Here is a 17,142-nt window from a genome sequence, read left to right on the forward strand (position 1 = left end):
AGATATTTAAGAAGAAAATATGAGGTATTTATTATGTGTTGAATAAACAAATTAGTAGAATATTGATTTTTAAACTTTAAATTTGGATTTGAGTTTATTTAAAGAAAATTTAATAAATTTTTTTTATGCAAATTCAAATTTAAGGTCACTCCTAAACACTAGAAAAGTATATTAAGATTAGATTTTTTACATAAAAGATATAGTTATTATTAATATATAGTTTACAAATGTCACAGAATAAATATATTTACCATGCGTAAATACTATTTTTTCTTTTTTGAAATGCAAAATTTTATTTTGATGTAATTCTTTTAAATGTAAATTAAGCATGTTTAATGATTTGTATATAATTAAACTTGTGCTTATGTCTCGTTAGGTTAATAGGATATTTTATTTATAATATATATATATATATATAAAATCATTTATGAAGTGAGCATCATAACATAATTTGTGAATTTTAAATAGTGTGTCATTTATGTTTTGTTATATATTTTAATGTGTTTTTATTTAAAATATGATTTTGTATATAATTATAAATTTTGAAGTTCACGATATATAATTTTTAAAATTGTGGCGATTTAATTTTGAGATTTCGAATTTTGATGCAATTTGTATAAATTATAAGCAATTTAGGTACTACATGCAATAGCCTATAAGACATATAAATGGTTCATAGAGGGAAATAGGAATAGCTTGCAAGAAACCACTAATGGGAGAAACCAACCTGTCTGATTGGAGATCTCATGAAGGGTATTCAATGAGTGAAAAGTCCCATGGTAGGTATTATGTTTGTGATGTATTGAAATTTGGTCAAAGGTCTTAATTAAAGCCTTTGTAGTCTAGTATGATTCCCTCAAATGGAAGATGGTTAATACTAAGTAAGGTTCAAGTTGAAAGACACATGTGCCTATTACACGCACATATTATATTTTATTATTTTTTGAATTTTTGAACTTTTGTCAAGCCTGTTAAACATTTTAGAGAAGTTCCTAAACTTCTCAAAATTACCCTTTCTTTTTTTGACAATTGTACCTTTATTTTATAAGAAGTATCTATAGAAAATGTTGGACTCTTTCATTGATATAGAGATGTCCTATATATAGGACTTGTATAAGGTATAGTTTGTTATAAATTCAAATACAAATTCAAATATATTTGAATACTAAATCAGAGAGATTCTAAACTATCAAATACAAACACATATTCAAGTAATACAATCTGAAAAATCCCAGATCGCCGCATACAATCAAATATTCGCAAATCTTCAACTGTTAAGATTCTCGACAGTTCAGCAATAGGTCAATTCGTCAACGGTTTAATCACTGTAACCATTCTGTCTTAATTTGTCGAAGCAACCGTCGAATGGTTTATTGAAACAGCTGATGGTTTGCTGGAAAACTAAGTAATTTTCTTAATACGCCCCCGCAAAACAGGTGTGCCATTAATTAAGTCAATCTTGGAGCACATAGAGAGTAACATGAGAGGCTTAGGAATCGGAATACCAAGTTCTCGAAACAACGAGTGAATCCAAACAAACTTGGAGGTGGTTGAAGTAAGAGCCTGATATTCTGCCTTAGTGGAGGAACAAGCCACAGCATGCTGCTTGCGCATGCTCCATGAAATGGGACAATCACCTAGAAAAATAAGATAAACAGAGGTGGAGGATTTGGTATCCCTATCACCAACCCAATTAGCATTCGAAAACCCTTAAAGAGTGAGATTCCCAATGCGCTTGAGGATGATGCAATGATGAAGTGTACCTTTCAAGTACTGCTGAATACACTTGACAATGTTCTAATGGAGCTAAGATAGTTTATGCATGAACTGAGTCAGCTTATTGATCGAGAAGGTAATGTCGGGCCAAGTTAGAAAGAGATATTGAAGAGCTTCTATAACTCGGCGAAATTCAGTTGGATCAACAAGAGGAGCCATTGTGGAGCTAAAGAAGATCCTTTGTGGAAAGTGGATTCATCACTGCCTTAGCACCGTTCATCTTAGTGCAAGAAAGGAGATCTCGAATATAATTTTGTTGGGAGAGGAACAGTCCATGAGGAACTAAATTCACCTCAACACCAAGAAAGTAATGCAAGGGACCAATATTCTTCAGAGAAAACCGATGACCGAACTATTGAACAACCTTATAAATAGTAGCAAAGTTACACCCCAATGATTAAGAGGTCATCTACATGTACCAAAAAACAATGAGTAACGTTAGCAATTGTGTAGATAAAAAGAAAAGAATCAGATTTAGACTGCTAAAAATTGAGTTGAAGAAGACAAGCACTCAGTTCTTGATACCAAACACGAGGTGCTTGTTTCAAGCCATACAAAGTTCACTTTAACCTGCAAACATAAGAAAGCAGATTAGGATCAACAAAACCTGAAGGTTGAACCATGAATACATCCTCCTGAAGGCGGCCATGGAGAAATGCATTATTAGCATCCAGTTGGCGAAGGTGCCAATTTTTCTGAACAGCAATGGAGAGGAGAACTCAAATAGTTACCAATTTCACAACAGGGCTGTGATACCCCATGGATGAAAAGACTTAAAAGGATTAGATGTTACTACCCATATCAACAAGGTGCACCTTTCTTTTCGGGAGCTTTCCCATAAGAACTTCATAGTTAAGCGTGCTTGGCTTAGAGCAATCTTGGGATGAGTGACCACCTGGGAAGCTTTCTCAGGCAGTGTGTGAGTAAGGACAAAACACACTGAAAATGACATGTGTTGGTTTGTGGGGCCAGTCATTAATCTAATAAGGCCCACCCCCTGTTGTCTGGTCCAGGTGGAGGAGGAGAGACGCAATGCTCCTTGGCAGACCCAGGTTGGGGCGTTACAAATGGTATTAGAGCCAACACCCAGCCGGAAGTGTGATGAGATTCACATTGCTTGGGTTTAGAAATGTGGGTTCGCAACGAGGACGTTGCGTTCTATAAGTGGGGGAAAATGTGATACCCATGGTTGAAAAGACTTAAAAGGATTAGATGTTACTACCCATATCAACAAGGTGCACCTTTCTTTTCGGGAGCTTTCCCATAAGAACTTCATAGTTAAGCGTGCTTGGCTTGGAGCAATCTTGGGATGGGTGACCACCTAGGAGGTTTTCTCAGGCAGTGTGTGAGTGAGGACAAAACACACTAAAAAGGACACGTGTTGGTTTGTGAGGCCAGTCATTAATCTGATAAGACCCGCCCCCTGTTGTCTAGTCCAGGTAGAGAAGGAGAGATGTAGTGCTCCTTGGTAAACCCAGGTTGGGGCATTACAAGGGCTGAACGTCTCATTGTAGTCAAAGTCAAGCCGTTGATGAAAACCTTTGGCTACTAACCGGGTTTTATAAAGAGAAATACTACGATTAGGATTATGTTTGATATGGAAAGCCCATTTGCAGCCAACGGGTTTGATTTTAGAGCATAGTAGAACTAGCTCCTATGTACCATGTTTAACTAATGCAGTGAACTCGTCGGACATAGCATGCTGCCATTTGGGATCTTTCAAGGCCTAAGACACACATGTGGGCTCAACAAGTTGAGGAATTACCAGCTTTACAATAGGGCTGAATGTCTCATTATAGTCAAAGCCAGGCCAATGATGAAAACCTTTAGCTACTAACTGGGCTTTATAACAAGAAATACTACCATCAGGATTCCATTTGATACGAAAAACCCATTTGCAACCAATGGGTTTGATTTTAGAGTGTAGTGGAACCAGCTCTTATGTACCATGTTTAACCAACGTAGTGAACTCTTCGGACATAGCATGCCACCACTTGGGATCTTTTAAGCCCTAAGACACACATGTGGGCTCAAGAGGTTGAGGAAGAGGGTGTCGAGTGGCAAGGTAAAGTTGTTTGGGTCTATGAATATTATTCATAGACCGGGGTAGCCATACCATGAGTATAGGTGGACTAGGCCAAAGATGCAGGTATGGTGGATGAAAAGATTGCCTCTGGAGGAGAAGGTGTGGGGAAGAGTGATGAAGCCGGAGCTACAGGAGTAGTGTTTGTCACGATGGTAGGAGAGGAGGGTATCCGTCCAATGAAAGGCATAGCTAAAATGGAAAAATCCTTTGTCATAGCACCTGAAACTAATAGAGAAGGCACAACAACATAGGCAGAGGAAGAAAAGGGAAAAACACATTCATAAAAAACCACATGCTTAGACACATAAATGCTAGAGGTAACAAGGTCCATACACCTATAGGCACTCTGAGACCTCGAGTAACCAAGAAAGAGACAAGGCGTAGATTTTGGTTGAAGTTTACCAATGGCATAAGGTTTGAGCCATGGGTAATACTGACAACGAAAAATTTGCAACTTTTTGTAATTAGAGCGACGACCAAACAAACATTTGAAAGGACTTTTATTTTTCAAAATAGGTGTGGGCATACGATTTATTAAATAAACAATTGCCTAAAATGTATAAGACCAATAAAAAAGAGGGAGACTCGCTCAACTCAACAGGGTGAGATCGATTTCGACAACGTGTCGATGTCAACGTTCACTTGTACTATTTTGCTCAGGTGTATGAGGAGCAATGGTAAGCCAACCAATGGAATCAGAGGAGAGAAAATGATGAAGAGCTAGAAATTCGCCCCCATTATCGGAGTATAAGTGTTTGATGTGAAAACCAAACTATTTTTCAAGTAGCCCTTTCAATTGACAAAAAATGTTGCAAGCATCACTTTTTCATCAGATGGGAAACAGATGGGAAACAACCAACAGTATTTAGTGAAGTGATCAACAAACAAGATATAAAAATGAAACTAATCAAGCAAAGTGAAATTTGTAGGTGATTACGCATCAAAATTGCATAATTGAGCACCTTAACCTGGGCTTTTCGGCTTATATTTTTAATTAAATGTCCAATTATGTCCCATATTTTAATATAGTGTCTTATTTATCATTTTTTAGTTTTATTGCATAATTTATGAATTTTGGTAATTTTTTATTGCAGAAAAATTCTTGGGAACCAAAACCGGCACTTGTTCGTAAATCGTGCATAACTTTTCCATTCAATCTCTGATCAAGACGATTCAAATTTTTGAAGAAATGGGAAAGGATTATCTACAACTTTTGTGTTTTGAATTTTGCGAGAAACGGGTTCCAAGAAGGTCAAATTTGGCTGTGAATGTAGAAAGCAAAAAATGAAAAATATATATATATATTTGGGCTTGATGTGACCCGGCCATGCAGCTGGGTCGGGTCAAGCAGGTCGGGTCACTTAACTGGATCTGGGTCTAGGCAAGCCTCTGCACTTCCTCTTATTTAATCCCTTCTTTTCTTCCCCTGCTTCTTATGCCCCGGCACCATCTCTCTTCTTCCTTCCCTTATTTTATTTTTTTCTTTTTTTCTCTCCTCTCCCTTGCTCCCTCTCTTGCTCTCTTCTCTACCTCTCTGTTATTTCTTTCTTCTTCTTTTCTTTCCCGAGCCCCTCTTTTCTCTTTTCACATCCTCTATTTCTCAGGCCCTCTCCCTTGTTCCTCCCTGTTCTTTTCCCCTTCCTCTGTTGCTCCCTGCAGCTCACCCGCAGACCACACACCTAGACTCCATTGAAGCCTGCTGCAGCTTCCCTCTGAACCTGACAACATCAGCAAATCTCCCACACCTACAGCAAATCTCCACCACAGCAGCAGCCCTTTTTTGCTACACCAGACGGCCAACCTCCACACCAGAACCACCACAGCAGGCCAGTGCAGGAAACCAGCACCAGCAGCTCTCCTCTGCAACCCCCTCGGCCAACATCCACCTCGACCACCCTCTGCAACTCAGCCGTGACAGCCACAGAGCACCAGCAGTCCATCCCCGAGCCCCTCTGTTTTCTCTCCCTCTCTCTCTCTCTCTCTCTCTCTCTCTCTCTCACTTTTATATATTTTTGTTAAGTCTTTAAATATTGAATAAAGTTTAGTTTTTTAAATGTTATTTGAAATTTCTTTTTAAGTTAGACATTGTCAAGTATTTAATTCTTGTTGAAATTATTTATTTGTTTATCTAATTAGTGGGAGTTTTAATTTAGTCTTTTTAATTAAGTCCGGTTTGATTTCTCGTGTTATTATTATTATTATTTTTTTGTTATCGTTTATGTGTTAAATTTTTGTTTGTTTTGTGTTTAAATTGTGATTGTGGTTTGAGTTATTGCTTTGGTTAAAGATCCAATTTTTAGTGTGTGTGTGTGTTAAGTCTGATTGAGTTTCCATTGCATGTTTTAATTCCATGTTCAAAGTTACCAATTTTAATTAGTGTGTGTTTCGATGTTTCCTTGAGTAGACTAGGGTTTCCCGTTTTTGTTCTTTAATTCGATGCATGTTAGGACTTTAAGTTGTGTGTTTATTTAACCGGCCAAAATAAGTCAAACAATCTTGAAAATCCCGAATCTGAACTGAGTTCAGTACTTTTTTTTTATTTTCGATTGAAAAAACGTGAAGTTTGAAATTAAACACATTCCCTGAGGAAACGATCTAACCCTTGGGCTGAATATTACACGACGTAACTCCTATACTTGGGATAGCTTCCAAGCTGCTCATTTTTCGAGTGAGTCCTCAAGCATCAGTATAAATGTATTCAAGTGGATAAATGCTAACAAGAGAAATGGAAGAAAAAGACAACTTGTGACTTTTATTGCATTGACAAGCATTACAAACGGAAGATGAAGAGACACTAGACACCAAAATTGGTAGAGAAAAGGTATGAATAACAAAATCAACTACTTTATTTGACGGATGCCCAAGTCATCTATGCTAGGTGTTTGCTATTGTTCATTCACCAACAAGTGCTAAAACAGAAGATGCTTTAGCGGAAGACACCATTGGCATTGGATAGACACCATCCTGACATTTATCACAAAGTAGAGTCGCCCCTATGCTTCAATCCTTCACAAGAAAATAAAATGGATGAAACATAAGATAGACATCATTGCTACGAATGAAATTATGAATGGAGATTAGGTTTTTGTGAATATTAGGAACACAAGGAGTATTAGTCAATTTAAAATGCTTTGACGAAGAGGAAAGAGACATAGAGTCAACATGTGTGACTTGCAACCTTGAGTCATTGTCAATGATGACCTCATTTATGTCATCATACTCCGAGTGAATAGAGAGATTGGCAAGATCAGATGTGATGTTATGAGAAGCAGTGGAATCCACAAGCCACTTTTTGTCAGTGGGCGCATTTGTAGTGGCACAATTAACAAACTTCACTCTTGAAACCGAGTAACAAGTCTTGGCTGAGTGGTCGACTTTGTCACATAGCTGACAAACGATTCGGGGGTTAGTCGATTGTTCCTTGCGATTATTGCGACTTTGTCTTAGCGAGTGCTTAGAGATCATTGCAACTCAGTCGCTCTTTAGAGGACGGTCTGGTCAAAATGGAATTTCAGAGGATAAACAGGGTAGATACTATTTGTACACGTAAATAAGTATATATACATAAAATAATGTTTTGACTTACAAAATTTATAATAATAATAATAATAGGTACCCTATGCGGGGTCCACATGATCGGGTGGGGCTCACACAAGTCTCGGACTAGAACTTGCTTTGGCATATCAACTATGATCTTCCTGTACCAAAAGTCTTCATGTAATCCATATGTACCTACAAAGAGTTACAAACTGAAGTGTGTTTTGAGTGCATATGCTTGTCTAAGGGTTGAACCATATGACATAGGTCGACCAATTCTTTTCTACATCAGTGTCCCTATATACACTTCTTAAATCTTGTAATATAGGCGGTCATTCCCACATCCAGCACATGTGGGGCCCACAAAACGACATGGAGCCCACATAAGTCCCGAAGCTATGTGGAGCCCACAAGACCACGTGGGGCCCACATGAGTCCCGAAGTTATGTGGGGCCACAAAATCATGTAAGACATATTGGAGATGTGTGGGGCCCACATGGGTCTCGAAACTGTACAGGACCCACAAGATCGTGTGGGCCCCACAAGAATTTTGGACTCGAACTTGCTTCTTTCTTTATAATAAATAATCAAAATCTAATTAATGGTGACTCCTACCCTACTTATTCTATCGTTCACACTTTCTTCCCAAATAATATGCATAATAAATATATATAATTAAAGATAATAATAATAATAAGAAAAAAAAGGGAAGAAAAAAAAAAAAGGAGTGTCGGCAACCTAATTGCAAAACACATCACCCCACAACCCACTACATCCCACATGTCATCCCATCTTCCACCAATAATTTGAAAATATTAAAATTAAAATTTCACCGCTCTCCCCACACTATTGAAAATGTAATTTTCTTCCCCAAAATTTTCCTATAAATAGGAAGCTCTTAACCTTCATTTTTCACAAAAAATTTCCAAGAAAAGAGAATGATTAGTGACTGAAAGAATTAGTGGTGGAGGGAGAATTTTTATTATAATTAAAATTCTCACTCACCCACTATTTTCGATCTCATTTTCAGAGATATTCGTTTTGACTGTCTCACAAGGTTAAGTAAAGGTAAGTAAATTTTTATTATGTTAGTTATTTTCATAAAATTATCCAAAGTTTATTTTTACACATATTTAATTATATCAGTTTTATTTTTAATATACTTGCGTTTACAAAATGGTTTTATATGGTAGTGGATTTCTCCTGAGAGCACACTTGGGTCGGATCAGAGTTTAATAGGGAAAATCTCAATTAATAATGATGTACGTTGATTTAGTTTGACCGCCCAGCCAGCTAAGTCTAGTCTTTGGATTGCACAACCCAGTTATGGGGGTAAACATGACTTACGACTAACAAAAATATGACTTATGATTAATAGGCCTAACAAAAATATGACTTATGATTAATAGGCCCAAAAATATGTTTATGTGAATATGACCCTTTTTGTGCCTCAATGATGATATAAAGGAAATGTGTAAGGAAAAATATATATGTATATAATTAAATATTATAGTTATAGTATTAAAGTTATAAGTTTAATTTAACAATTACAGTATATGGTTATAAAATTTTACTGCTGTAGTTGATGGTAAAAGTTTTATGTAAATTTTTTTTTTAAATTCATGTTTATTTTAAAAGCAGTTTTGAAGTTATAATATTAAATATTATTTTACGAAAATATAATATTATGAAAGCTTATTTTGGCCACACACTAATAATAATCTTATTTACTTACTGAGCGTCGTTTCACCCCAATCGTTATTTTACATTTCAGATAATTTTTAAGAGTATACCAGAAATCTGGCATAACAAGTGCATGAGCGGGAATAGAAAGAGCAGAGTAGAATAAAAATTTAGTATAATACAATGTAGAATATGTTTGTATATTTTAGAATTTTAGAAATTTTTATTTTAATAGTTGAGACATATATTTGTAATAAAGTTAATTAGTGTCTTGGTAATAAAAATAATTTAGATTTATGTGCGTCCGCTGAAAAATTTATATATAGGAACCCACTCGGGTTCGGGTCCTTACATTCCGAAATTCCAAATAAGCACATAAACCCTAAAATTACTTACTTACCTTGATTTTGGGATGGCGTCCAATTTTCCCAAATCAGAAATCCGTTTTGGTTAAGTTGTAAAGAATCTCCCCGAGATTAACGTGGTAACTTTTGATCGTCGAAGCAGGGAAAAACGGAGCCGAATCTAAGGAGAGAAGCGAGGAGCACCGAAATTTAGAGAGAGAAACAGAAAAATCCCGAAACCTTTGCTGAAAATGTGATTTTTGCGTATTTATAGACGGATGGCTAAGTGGCTTCATTGAGGGGACACGCGTACTCGTTGAGGAACTGCAGAAGGGCATTTGTCGACGAAGATAATGAGTTCGTCGACGAACCCTTAATGACTTGAATTTCATGCTCTCAGTATCTTCTTGTCGATGAGACAAGTATATTTTGTCGACGAGATCTATAAGGGTGTTCGTCGACGAGGATCCTGGTTCGTCGATGAATTCTTACTGATATCCCTTTTTAAAATTCCTTTATTATTTACTTGTTATTATTTTTACGTGTCTCTACAATAAATGTCTTTTAGTTTGAACCTAACTGATTGTTGAGTGCATTCGAGAAAATCATAATATATTAGACCTAAAATTAAGTGTCTTGACCAAAATAAAATGAGTCGTACATGGAATATTAATCATTATATTTATTTAAGAGTTAGCACTATTAAGGGCATGCATTTATTCTTATTTGTAATCATAATATTTAGAGAAAATCCCAATCTCATAACTGCATCCTCACAATCACAATAGCTAGAGTATAGAATAATCCTTGAAGGATAGAATTTGACAAGACCTAGTACAAATGCTTCCTTGACTCATTTCTGAAAGAAATTCTTATTTATTATGGCACTTGAAGCAGAGTCACCAAAAAATTCAAAGGATACACTCCCCTATAATAACTTAAAATTCTCAATCTCATAATTTCATGTTTAATTACCGATGTAGAAAATTACCCACAATCCTTTTAATACTACTAAATAAATCAGATATCTCCATCAACAAATAATGACAAATCATTTAAGAGTCTTAAATTTTATTCATATTAAGATTAAAATCCTAACACTACAAACCTGCAAGCACAAAAAAATAACTGAAGAGAATAAATCTTTGCAAGCTTGAAATTCAAGCCTTGATTTGGATTTGTATAAGATTGGATATAGGTCAATACAATTTTTGTAGTATACTTCATTCAAATGCATACAAATTCCTTGCACCCAAGCACAAACACAATCACAAGTTATTTTAATTCTTTAAATAGCAAATACTATTCTTAGTAACATAATTGATTTTAATTGCATGTATAGTCACACCATATGCAAGATACAGGATACTTTTCCCCCAAAGTCTAAAAAGGCTTGAAGAAAGAAAGAAATCTTCTCACACGTATATACAACTGTGTAAGAAGTGTTTGATTGACAAGAAAGAGAAAGAAATCTTCACACGCATGTACAACCTTTACTACTGTGTAAGAAGTGTTTGATTGACAAGAAAATTCTTTAAAAAAATGTCCAGACTCGTACAAGATATTGAAAGAAAACAAAAAAAAAAATGCTAATTACATCCCAATGAATCAAATCACCTCAAATAATCACAACACACTACCTGCCTGAATGTTTTTCTACAGTTTACTCCAAGAGTCCCTTCCCACTCACCTGCCCCTAAAATTAGACTTCCATTGGTCACATATAACTCATTAGGGTTCCTTCATAATCTGATTGAACAATGCCAAAATTTGACTTGCTTCGAACCTTTCTATGGGACCCCAAAAAATTTCTTGTTATTTTTTTCTTCTTGATAAATTTTGAGTCAATCCCATGAACGAATTCCTAATTTTTTACAATGGATAAATAATAGGAGGCTCTCTTCACCAATCACGGTGGCTAACCAGATGATGAATTGAATGCATGAGTACTGCCCTCTCGCTTTAGGAACAAGGCATAGAGTAGTTCATTCCATGAATCTGGGACTCCAGGCAGACACCAGTGGCTGCAGTCCTGCCTATGTATAGCCGGACGGCCCACTTTTTGACCAAGATAGTACAGAGATGAATGCCCATCCTTCCTTCGAGAACTCATATTTGTTATGTTCAACAAAGTTATTTCTGTTCCTTCCAACGTGTTCGACCGAGCTGATGATAATACATCTAGCAGCGTGTGGAATCCAGCCCAGGAATGGGATGGTACCAATGAAGAACCCAGCTCTGGTAGTGTTTCCAGGTGACAGTGTCCCCCAGTTTTCCAAGTACCACCTCTGAAAAGAAAAAGGTTCAAAATTGCTCTTCAGAATATAACATACATAAGGATCAATTTTGGGAGTAAAAGAAACGTGGCTCTAGATGAATATTGAATGATGATTCAAATCTTTCCGTAAACCAATACCAAATAAGATAATTTACTTGGGAGTTGAGGGCAAAGAAGCAACGCGCATGTACAGAACAAATTTGCAGTGTAACAAGGATGAAGATATGAAGACCCGGAAAGTGCCATAAAACATGCTATGCAACAATTTGTCGAATAGCTTTCTATGAGAACTTGAAAGAAACTGTAACAACAATATAAGTGGGTAGAGTTGTTAGATGGACACTGATATCATTTCGTGGAAAGAAAGGCATGCCTAATGGAATTGCCTCATTACTTAAAGTGGTCAAGTGGTTGGAGTTCTTAATAATCAACTGCATTCAAACTATGTATCACGCACCAAAGATGTTATGTTGCAACTACCTGTTACACTGCTTTATGTGTCAATTCATATAAAGAGGCCAAAAGCATTTTAGAGTTTACATATGCCCCAACAAGTTTTTGGAAATTCATGTTGTGTGTGTTGAATGAAAAGATATGTAGAACCCCACATAGTCCGGTGGCTGATACAAAGTAATGCAGGACCATTGTGGAAAATTAACATCCAAGATGCACACCATACAAAAGGCATTTAACCACAGTTAAGAGGAGTTTGTCCGAGCAAGAAAGTGAGTAGGTAAAACAAGAAAAAGCCCAAGTTTCCAATAAGAAGACAAGTTATATAAGCCATGAAAATAAAAAATCACTGAGTTTGAAGTCCAGCTAAGCAAATAACTGCTGCACTATCGGTGCTGTTTTAACGTGGCTTGTCACAAAATTGGAGTGCTACTTTCCAAAAACCCAAGTTTCAAAAACTTGACAAAATTTAGCAGAATTGAGTATATCAAACAAGTATTCAGTGGATGAGGATTGGGAATAAGAATCAAAACTACCAAGACGAACCTGAAATGTACAGGAGCAAATGTTCGTAAGAAGACCTGGGTCTTGCTGGCATTTATTTTGCTGTGTATCCATTCTACCACAGTCTCTATAGACCTCTTGTATGCATTTTCTACTTTCATGTCCATCTTTACAGCATTCCCTTCTTGAAAATAACAACCCCTAGCTCATAAATATCATCATTAAAGTTAGCCAAAAACAAATTTTCAGAATTAATGGGAAACAAACAATTCTCAGAATAATGCAGACATTTGGCATGCATAGCCTCCACAAAAACAAAGTATCCCTGAAATCTCTATTATTATTACCATAAAGTTTGTTTAATATGATCAACATACTCCCTGACAAATGCAATTTATCACCATTGAATTGAAATTGAAGGGGCCAAGTTTGTATTCCTACCAATCCACGACAAACAGTATTGAAGATCCTAACATCCTCATCTGTCATGCTGCTCAATAGTAGTCACCATAAGATACTATTGTAAATATTAATCTGAGATTGAGATAACAAATTTCAAATTTCAAATTTCATATGAGGGTCAAAAGCTTAATGGTGATGGCAAGTAGCATATATTGGGGAGTATGACGATAATCATTAAGTAAATTTAACAGTAGTAACGACAAAATATTAGTCTTTCTCATTTGTAATCATTATTCATGAATTTTATTATATCTGAAAACCTAACCTCTGTTGAGAATGTCTACCAAAACAAGAGAAATAGTTCGAGTGTAAATAATTTCTGTGAAATAAAATTACCCTCTAATGGTTTTCTCATAGTTCCACCAATGCCCTGTGTTGAACACAATAACATCTGCATCTCTCCACTTCCCAGAGGTCCAATCCATTTTATCCAATTTCAGGGTTGTCTTTACCTTCTGAGGAGATCCAGCAGGTGGCCGGCTCTGTAGCACTAGAAATGGGGCCCTGTAGTACTCCACAGTGCAGTTATAATCCCTAAACTTGAAAACTAAGAAACCCTTGTGCTTTGAAATCGGGCTTCCATTCACTTCGTAGATTGAATCCTTATTAGGAATTACAGATGAAAGCATGCAGAGTAGTGACTCCCATTGGTTTCTTCCAATTGAGTCACCAACAAACACTAGCCGTTTGTTTCGCAGCTTCTCCAACATTAAACTTGCGTTAAACCTGTTTATTCATTAATAATACCAGAGAAACACCAAAATTAGTCTTTCTTTTTCTGTATCTTCCCATTGAAAACTGATAAGAGGCACAAAGTTATCAAGTGAGCACCCATTAACCAAATACATATAGCCTAAATACTAAGAATTTGAGCTCCATTCAACAAAAAAATAAAAATAAAAATCCCAACTAAAATCAGAAATTTTATGCAATGACAACAATAACCTGAAGGAAATAATTGGAGCAGCAAACAGAAAGAATTATACCATCCAAATTCAATATGCACCGAGAAACTTAATATGTTATTTAAACATATCTATTATCTAATATAGCCCATCAGTCAACTAAATAATAAAAAAGTAATATCACTTAAATTAAATATATTATGGCTAATGGTAGACAAAATGATGCGTAGAAAATTTTCAATTGTGGCAATGAGAACCGAATTTGACTGTTCACAAAAAGTTCACAGGCAAAGCTTTTTGACATGGAAAATGTTCCAAACTCATGAAATAACAAGGGAACAGTGAACGCATGATCGAACAAGAAACAGAAAGCAGAGAAGAGGAACAAATTCGTTAACCACAAGAAACATAGTTGAAAATGAGACTTATAATTCAACTATATTGGCCGCATTACCAACAAAGACACCATGTTGATATTTGACAGAGCACTCAATACAAAGCAGTCCTTGTCGTAGAACAGTGACTCACTAGAGCATCACAAATATACCCATCACTAATGAATATAAATCAAACCGAAATTAGGACAGCCACAACATATGGCCAATCAAACAATGCAAATAGAAAAGCCCAGCTCTTTGGCTGCTGAGAAAACAGCCAAATAATAATAATAATAATAATAATAATAAAAGCCATATAACGCGTTTGATGGTGCTTTCTGCCTTCTCGTTAGAATTCAACTAGTAACTATATAAAATTCAAAAGGCAGCTTCACGCTTTGCTGCGTATAGTTATTTGCACTACGGAATCATAAATAATGAAAAAACTTAAGAATTAGAAGTTTTCATTTTCTCAGCAACCAAATCAAACGCAGGTAAAAGCATAACAGGGAATCAAAAGAGCACGGGAACCTGGGCAAGTTGCAGTCTCTGGGCTGCCAACGCCACTTGGTGTAGAAAAAATCAGGACGCCCATTCTCCGAACAGCGAAACCCAGCATCCAGAAAACGGCAATCATTGGACCGGTACAACGGATAGGTCTCATCCCATACCCAATCCCCTTGAAACACATCACACCCGTTGCCCTCTTCTCCCAGAAACTCAAACCTTCGATTCTCGACGAACCCATCTAGTTTCAACCACGTAAACTTCTCTGACTGGGTGGACAAGCGAATCCCCCTAGCAGCGTCTCTGTAGTCCAAGTAAAAGAAAGAGTAGATCACGCAAACTGTAACAAAGGAGAAACCCAGTATCCCCAGTGAAGGCTCGAAAAATCTCAATCGCTTGAATTTACCGAAAACATCCGAATACGGGGGCATGCCTGCGTCGAACTGAGATGGGTTCTTAGACATTTAAGCTCAGAATGGGTTACGGTTGCGGGTTTAAAGGAAGAAACAGAGGAGGCGATGGTGGGTTTTAAGGAAAGGGGTATGGGGTGTGTACTATGAACCATGTAATGTGGATTCGGGGGTTGACAGAGGTGTAGTGTGGAAGCAAGAAATCATTAATGGCGAACCAAATTGAAAATCATTCCATTGCGATCTTTACTTGGGAAGACAGTTTTCTTTGATTTTTCAGTTTCCTTTTTCCTTCTACGTGGTGGGTTGGAAAAAGGCATGGGTGTCATGTAAGCAAAGGAGCATTAATGGCGAAATGATACTTTTCTTTTTTAGCTTTTCCGTTGCTTCTTTTGCAACACAGAGGGAGGGAGAGAGAGTAATGATGGGTAAAGGGATTCAAAAATTCAAAAATAGAATTGGGGGAAATGCAGAGTTCTGAATCATGGGGGGTGAGCAGGTAGGAGGAACGGAGGTTGAGTGGAGGGAATTACTCTGGATCGTGGGTTTTAACGGATAGAGAATAATCCTTTCTGCGTTATTAACCTCCTTGCCTTTCTATTCTTCCGTATAGTTATTTTAAAATTGATTCTTAAAAAATATTTAAAATGTCATTGTGAGTCTGTGTTTTTAATTAATTATTATAAATTATGTCATTGTGACTGCATGTCAATTATAATCCTCTAGGATTCAATGACCTATGTTGTGTTCAAATGAATAGTTTGTGCATGATTTTGTTCCTAAGACACAAAACTTATTTCATAAACTATAATCATACATTAGTCATTTGGTTTGACAAAAGTATTTTTTTTTTTTTGGTTCATCATAGCCAATTTGATACTCTACTTCTCATTCAATACCCATCTCACCTTATTCTTAAATTAGAATCTGACAACTGTAAACATAAATAAATCTCAAATTCTAATAAATTAATGTCCTTAAAGAAGACCATAAGATAATAAAAGTGTCACATTATTTATTATTAGAGTTTATGTAGTAGTTTACCATGGACTTCCCAATATGGGTGTTATTAATTCTTACAATTGTTGAGGTAGCATTAATTAAGTCATATCATTTTCAAATAATAGGTCTTTTATATTTATTCAATCATATGCATATAAAGAAAATGTATACTTACAAAATCATCTCTTTCAAAATTAGAAAAAATATATTTTTTTTAAAAGTTACTATGTCATTGATTAAACAAAATAAAAGCAAGAGTGTCCCGTCTACCCAACTAGGTTTTTTTTGTGTGGCTATTTTTGGAGAAGAGAGGGATTATACTCCTAGACTATCGAATAACTTATGTTACTAAACAAAATGGGATGACTTATTTAATAAGATAAATATTACAAAAATAACTCTTTTAATAGAGAGACATATATTATTTACTAATTAATTATTTCTATTTTATTTATCTATTCCTAAAATTTTTTTATTGGTAATTGTTGGTCCTAGAGTCGTGTCTAGAGGGGAGGGGGTGAATAAACTCTTTTGCAGATTATTATTCTTTTCTACAAAATAATAAGACTTGGCAAGATACAAGCAAATCACAATATAAGCAAAATGAATAACATAATAAATATAAGAAATATAAGGGAGAGAAGTTTAACACTGAAGTTAATGTGGTTCGGCCTCTTGCCTACATCCACGCCTTGAGAAACACTCAAGGATTCCAAAATCCACTAACCAATCTACTTCAAGGACGGAGAAACCTTTACACAATCGGGGAACAAATCCCCTTTCTCTCACCAAAAACCTTCTAGCAACGGTTCACTAAG

The 17,142-nt window shown here is 36.0% G+C and overlaps 1 protein-coding gene across 2 annotated transcripts; it reads right to left on the reverse strand.

Annotated features, from left to right (window-relative positions):
* Positions 1 to 10,939: 10,939 nt before the first annotated feature.
* LOC131150206 (protein trichome birefringence-like 11) lies at positions 10,940 to 15,827 on the reverse strand. Of its 2 annotated transcripts, XM_058100802.1 has the most exons (5): positions 14,937 to 15,803; positions 13,460 to 13,849; positions 12,704 to 12,862; positions 11,860 to 12,005; positions 10,940 to 11,714 (listed from the first exon to the last, which is right to left on the reverse strand). In XM_058100802.1, the coding sequence occupies exons 1-5, from the start codon at positions 15,374 to 15,376 to the stop codon at positions 11,608 to 11,610; spliced, it is 1,242 nt and encodes a 413-aa protein (XP_057956785.1). In that variant the 5' UTR covers positions 15,377 to 15,803; the 3' UTR covers positions 10,940 to 11,607. The 2 variants fall into 2 exon arrangements, with proteins under 2 accessions (XP_057956785.1, XP_057956784.1); XM_058100801.1 differs by lacking the exon at positions 11,860 to 12,005 and having other exon boundaries at positions 14,937 to 15,827.
* Between the last annotated feature and the right edge of the window lie 1,315 nt (positions 15,828 to 17,142).

Source organism: Malania oleifera, chromosome 3 (assembly GCF_029873635.1).
Source record: "Malania oleifera isolate guangnan ecotype guangnan chromosome 3, ASM2987363v1, whole genome shotgun sequence".
NCBI classification, from domain to species: domain Eukaryota; kingdom Viridiplantae; phylum Streptophyta; class Magnoliopsida; order Santalales; family Ximeniaceae; genus Malania; species Malania oleifera.

Excerpts from the sequence above, each read along its gene's own strand:
- LOC131150206 (XM_058100801.1), bottom strand. The coding sequence starts at position 15,376 with ATGTCTAAGAACCCATCTCAGTTCGACGCAGGCATGCCCCCGTATTCG. Across the intron at positions 13,850-14,936 it reads AGAGACTGCAACTTGCCCAG|GTTTAACGCAAGTTTAATGT; the intron begins GTTCCCGTGCTC and ends ATGAATAAACAG. Across the intron at positions 12,863-13,459 it reads TATGAGAAAACCATTAGAGG|GGGTTGTTATTTTCAAGAAG; the intron begins GTAATTTTATTT and ends TTTATGAGCTAG.